The sequence below is a fragment of the Pristiophorus japonicus genome, chromosome 4, assembly GCF_044704955.1.
Source record: "Pristiophorus japonicus isolate sPriJap1 chromosome 4, sPriJap1.hap1, whole genome shotgun sequence".
Classification (NCBI taxonomy): domain Eukaryota; kingdom Metazoa; phylum Chordata; class Chondrichthyes; family Pristiophoridae; genus Pristiophorus; species Pristiophorus japonicus.
This window is the reverse complement of record NC_091980.1, coordinates 75,560,365-75,566,402: the sequence shown is the minus strand read 5'-3', so window position 1 is coordinate 75,566,402 and position 6,038 is coordinate 75,560,365. Positions and strand designations below refer to the sequence as shown.

At 52.5% G+C, this 6,038-nt stretch overlaps 1 protein-coding gene across 2 annotated transcripts in view; it reads right to left on the bottom strand.

Moving 5' to 3' along the window:
• LOC139262965 (zinc finger matrin-type protein 4-like) overlaps nucleotides 1-5,363 on the bottom strand; it is a 57,273-nt gene extending 51,910 nt beyond the window's left edge. For both annotated transcript variants that reach the window (XR_011593006.1, XM_070878356.1), the window contains exon 1: nucleotides 5,257-5,363. Coding sequence is in view for 1 of the 2 variants with exons in the window: in XM_070878356.1 (XP_070734457.1) it covers nucleotides 5,257-5,347 (91 nt within the window). In the remaining variant the exon portion in view is untranslated. The remainder of the gene's footprint in view (nucleotides 1-5,256) is intronic.
• Between the last annotated feature and the right edge of the window lie 675 nt (nucleotides 5,364-6,038).

Sequence of the window (6,038 nt, the reverse complement as noted above, 5' to 3'; positions counted from 1 at the left end):
GAGGGGGAGAGAGAGAGGGAGGGAGGGGAGAGAGAGAGGGAGGGAGGGGGAGAGACAGAGGGAGGGAGGGGGAGAGAGAGAGGGAGGGAGGGGGGGAGGGAAAGAGAGGGGGCGGAGGGAGGGGGGGAGGGAAAGAGAGGGGGGGGAGGGAGACAGCGGGGGGAGGGAGGGAGAGAGCGAGAGAGCGGGGGGAGGGAGGGGAGAGCGAGAGAGCGGGGGGGAGGGAGGGAGAGAGCGGGGGGGAGGGAGGGAGAGAGCGGGGATGAGGGAGGGAGAGAGCGGGGCTGAGGGAGGGAGAGAGCGGGGGGGAGGGAGGGAGAGGAAGAGAGAGGGGGGGAGGGAGAGAGGAGGGGGAGGGAGAGAGGAGGGGGAGGGAGAGAGGAGGGGGAGGAGAGAGGAGGGGGAGGGAGAGAGAGGGGGGGAGGGAGAGAGAGGGGGGGTAGGGAGAGAGAGGGGGGGAGGGAGAGAGAGGGGGGGGAGGGAGAGAGAGGGGGGGAGGGAGAGAGAGGGGGGGGAGGGAGAGAGAGGGGTGGGAGGGAGAGAGGGGGGGAGGGAGAGAGAGGGTGGGAGGGAGAGAGGGGGGGAGGGAGAGAGGGGGGGGAGGGAGAGAGAGGGGGAGGGAGAGAGAGGGGGGAGGGGAAGAGAGGAGGGGGGGAGGGGGAGGGAGGGGAGGGAGGGAGGGGGAGGGGAGAGAGAGAGAGGGGGAGGGGAGAGGGAGAGGGGGGAGAGGTGAGAGGGTGAGGGAGGGAGGGGAGAGGGGAGAGGGGTGAGGGTGGTCGGGTCGGGAACAGGAGGCGGGTCGGGTCGGAACAGGAGCGCGGGTCGGGTCAGTCGGGGGGTGGGGAGCGGGTGTCGGGGGGGAGCGGGTCTCGGCGGGGGGGGGGGGGGGGGAGCGGGTGTCGGGTCGGGGCGCAGGTCGGGTCGGGGGAGCGGGTGTCGGGTCGGGGCGGGGCGGCGGGGGAAGCGGGTCTTGGATCGGGGCGGGGGGGAGCGGGTCTCGGGTCGGGGCGGGGGGAGCGGGTCGGGGCGGGGGGAGCGGGTCGGGGGCGGGGGAGCGGGTGTCGGGGCTTGTGACGGGTCTCGGGGAGCGGGTGTCGGGTCGGGTCTGGTCGGCTGGGGGGTGGGGAGCGAGTGTCGGGTCTGGTCGGGGGGGGGGGGGAAGAGCAGGAGCTGGCCGTGGGAGGAGCCTCATTCACACAGCCCCAGTGAGGCCATTCGGCCAGGGCTAGGGGCTGCATGCTTCGGGCCCCTCCCACACAGTTCGGTGCCTGGAGCAACTGCACTTGCGTGCCGACTGTAGCGCGCATGTGCAGAGGTCCCGGCACTGTTTTCAGCGCCAGGACCTGGCTCCGCCCCCCCCACAGCTTGTGCTGACTGCGCCGAGTGCCAGAGCACCTGTAAGTCGGTGGAGAATACCGAGGATTTTTTTAGGCGCCGTTTTAGGCGCGAAAAATGGGCGCCCAGCTCGGAGGGGCGCCCGTTTTTTTCTTGTGGAAACTTGGGCCCATGGTGTTGAGATAGAGGATCAACCAGGATCATATTGAATGGCGGTGCAGACTCGAAGGGCCGAATGGCCTACTACTGCTCCTATTTTCTATGAATGTCAGAATTCTTAAGAGGAAATTTTTACCCGAGTCCAATCCATGTACAAGATTTTTAATATATTTTTTTAAATTCTCAGTTAGAAACTATTTCTCTAGTAAAAGGGCCTCCCTGTGATAATATAGCTTGAGGAAAAAAACTTTTGCAATTTGTTGCTGTGGAGTTTTCTGCTCAACTCATGAAATAGATGACACTGTGCAATGTACAAAGCAAAGATTTATGCTCGACTGCCTTCTGGTGACCCCTGCTGAAAAGTGCACATGCAGCTCACTTGCGGACAGGATCAGCTGTAATGCCCCATTCAGTTGAACAAACTGTCGACACTCACTTTCCAGGCTCATACATGAGGAATGGTCACTTGGGCAAGTTACCAGAAAGTAATCAGCACTCATTAGTCACTGTCTCGAATAGAAGACTACAGCATAAAAAAATACACTATGCTTCCAAACCCAACTTCAGATATTGCAAACCTGTTTTCACTCAAAGCAATTTGCCGATCAGGCCCCTCGCTATCTTTTTCCTCCAGTCACTCTGACTAGAGGCCAAAATCTCTTTAGATCCACCATTCCCCCTCCACAGGGTGATAGCCTTTGCTTCAGTTCAACAGGTAACGGTGCCCCTCTGGTTCCTCACCCAAGTAGCCAGTCAGTTATCTACTAAGCCCTCAAACCAATTTCTTTTTTTTGATTAGTCATCACACTATATTGTGCAGATAGCAAGAAACATATTAATGTTTCTCACCATCTGCACAATATAGTGCAATGTATCTGACAAGTAAGCTTTCAACAGAAAGCAGTGGACTTTAAACTCCTTTGCACTACCCACATGGCCCATCTACAAAAGTTTTAAATTTAAGTACAGCCTAAAGTATTTTTTAACCTTTGCACCAGTTTTCATAGAATCAAAGAATCATAGAAATTTACAGCACGGAAGGAGGCCATTTTAGTCCATCGTGTCCGCGCCAGCTGACAAAGAGCTATTCAGCCTAATCCCACTTTCCAGCTCTTGGTCCATAGCCCTGTAGGTTAATGGCACTTCAAGTTCACAGCCAAGTATTTCTTAAATGTGTACTTTTTCTGTTGATTCTATCCAATAATCTGTACATTTAACTTACCCATACTTTTTTTGAGGGCAAATGATTTATTGCTCAGAAACCACTGTTTTCACAACGGTTTGCAAAACTGCCATACTTGTGTAGCCAATCACCCTACTCGCAATAGGTGCAAAAATTCACAGGTTTTGTCAATGTTGCATCATGCCAAATCACTTGCCTATGCAAAGTACACAGACCTTAAAACAGGATATGTCGCAAGCTGATCAGGATGACATCGAAGGTATATTGATTTTTTGCCAAATATAGACCACCCCCTCCCCCTCTCATCTGGATTTAAGAAACAAAGTGGTGTATTTTTTCCTGCAGCAAGAGAATGAATATATCCAGCAAAATAAAAGCCATGTGTAATGGGAAAGGAGGTCAGACAGCATCTGTGGAGAGAGAAACAAGAGTTAACGTTTCTGGTTGATGACCATTTGTCAGAACTGGAAGTTAGAGATTTAACAGTTTATAAGTATAGAGCCAAAGAACGAAGGGGGTAGAAAGAGGAGGGAGGAAAAGAATAAAAGGGAAGGTCTGTGATAGGATAGAGGGCAGGAGAGATTAACGATAAAAGAGATGATGGTACAAGGCAAAATGGGTTGGTAATGGGACAAGTAAACAAAAAATGGACCGAGAGGAGCTATAAATGGCAACAGCACAACCATTATCTGCACTCGCTGTCTGAAAAAATGAGAGCAGTAGTTATGATCTGAAGTTGTTGAGATTTTCCAGTTTGGGGTGAAAGTAGGCACCAACAGTCATCAAAGAAGTGATGGAGGGGTCTAGAACAAAGAATGTTCCACATAGTTCACAAAAAGGCATATGTGTTCCCATAGCAACACCCTTGCTGAACACCTCCGTTCAGCCCACAAGCACAACCCTTAGCTTCTAGTCGCTTGCCATTTTAATTCTGTCCCGCTCTAACCTCTCTGCTCTTGGCCTCCTACACTGTGCCAATGAAGCTCAACGATAGCTCGAGGAACAGCTCCTTAACTTTCGATTAGGCACTTTACAACCTTCTGGACTCGACCCTTATTTCAACAATTTCAGACCATAACCATTGCTACCATTTTTTCCCAGACAGCAGCTGTTGGTGATGATTCTGCTACTGCCATTTCATCATCATCATAGGCAGTCCCTCGGAGTTGAGGATGACTTGCTTCCACACTAGAAATTAGTTCTCAGGTGATTAGGTCCGGCATTGGACTCTTCATAGTTTCTGTCACAGGTGGGGCAACCGGTGGTTGAAGGAACAGGTGGGTGGGGTGCCAGAATTGCCACACGCTCCTTCCACTGTCGACGCTTGGCTTCAGCTTGCTCTCGGCGACGAGACTCAAGGTGCTCAGCACCTTCCCAGATGCTTTTCCTCCATTTTGGGCGGTCTTGGGCCAGGGATGCCAGGTGTCGGTGGGGATGTTGCACTTTATCAAGGAGGCTTTGAGGGTGTCCTTGAAGCTTTTCCTCTGCTCACCTGGGGCTCGCTTGCTGTGTTGGAGCTCAGAGTAGAGCGCTTGTTTTGGGAGTCTCGTGTCAGGCATGTGGACGATGTGGCCCATCCACCGGAGCTGATCGAGCATGGTCAGTGCTTCAATGCTGGGGATATTGGCCTGAGCTAGCACACACAGACGTTGGTGCGCCTATCCTGCCAATGGATTTGCAGGATCTTGGCAGCGTTGGTGGTACTTCGCCAGTGTTTTGAGATGTCTGCTGTATATAGTCCATGTCTCTGAGCCATATAGGAGGGCAGGTATCACTACTGCTCTGTAGACTGTAAGCTTGGTCATTTACCATTGGTCATTGCCACTTACACCTCCTCTGGACCATCTTTTGTATCTTTACTTGTCCCATTGCCAACCCTTTCTGCCTTGCACTATCATCCAGTTGTCATTTAATGAACCTTGTCCTTCACTCTATCACTGCCCATCCCCTTCTTTCCCTGGTTCTGTGTTAGCTTATAAAATATTAACTTCGTCTAGTTCTGCCAAAAGGTCAAAACGTTAACTGTTTCTCTCTCCACAGAATGTGTTTGAAATATCTGTTTTCAGCACAGTACTAACATGCTCAGTTCAAACAAAATTACAAAGTTCTGTATTCACAAATGAATAAAATGGGAGATTGCTCTCTCCACAGATGCTGCCTGAGCTGCTGAGTATTTCCAGCATATTCTGCCTTTATTATTACAGATTTCCAGCATCCGCAGTATTTTTCTTTGATGGGAAAGTTACTGGCCACTAGTAACAGCTGCTGCCTAACCCGAGAGAGTGGTCTTCCCTCCTCTCCTCAGGCTTTGAATGGAGGAGGGAGGGGGGCTACCGACAGGAGATCGGGTGCTGATGCGCCACATTGCAACTCTGGATCATTGCGAGCGAGGGCCTAAAGCTGGAGTTACAGCCAACAGACGAGGGGGTGGGGGACTCAATCTTCGCAGTTGCCCCGATCTCTTGAACCGAAACATGCGTCCCTCATCCCCCCTCCCCTGGGGACATCGATGACCGTGTTGCTTCTTGGAGCCACCCTTGCGCTGTGTCCGAATCTGAACGCGGCTGGACGGTGCTTACCAGCCCCGTTGCCAGTGGAGCTATCACCGGCACCGGCACCGGCCGGTTTGAAGCTTTCCATCAGCTGAGGTATCGGTCTCTCCGCCGCCATTACTCCCACTCTCGAGCCCGCACAACAACTCTCGCGCGAACACAACTGATCGGCTCGCCGCGCGAGATCGTGGCCGCCGTTTCCAGAAGGTTCGTGGCTGCGATGTCAGGAAGTTGCCATAGAAACTGGAAAGCGCCGCCATGTGACGGGAACAGCAAGCCAAGAAAGACTTGCATTTATATAACAACTTTTATTGATATAACGCCTTTAACGTAGTAAAATGTCCCAAGACACTTCACAGCAGTGTTATGACAAAATAGACACATTTGACACCAAGCCACATAAGAACAAATGAGAACAGGTGGCCAAAAGCTTGGTCAAAGAGGTAGGTTTTAAGAAACAGTGTACGTGGTACTTCGGATTTGGTCTCAGGGTGTAAGTGGTCCTTGGAGCCAGGAGCCTGGGAGTGAAGGAGGAGCTGGGTGAAAGAAGGTTAGAGAGGCGGAGAGGTTTAGGGAGGGAGTTCCAGAGCTTGGGGCCTAGGCAACTGAAGGTACGGCCACCCATGGTTGACCAGTTATAATCAGGGATGCTCAAGAGGGCAGAATTTGAGGAGTGCAGATATCTCGAGGGGGGGGGGGGGTTGTGGGGCTGAAGGAGATTACAGAGATAGGGAGGGAGTGAGGTCATGGAGGGATTTGTAAACAAGGATGAGAATTTTGAAATCGAGGAATTGCTTAACCATAGGTCA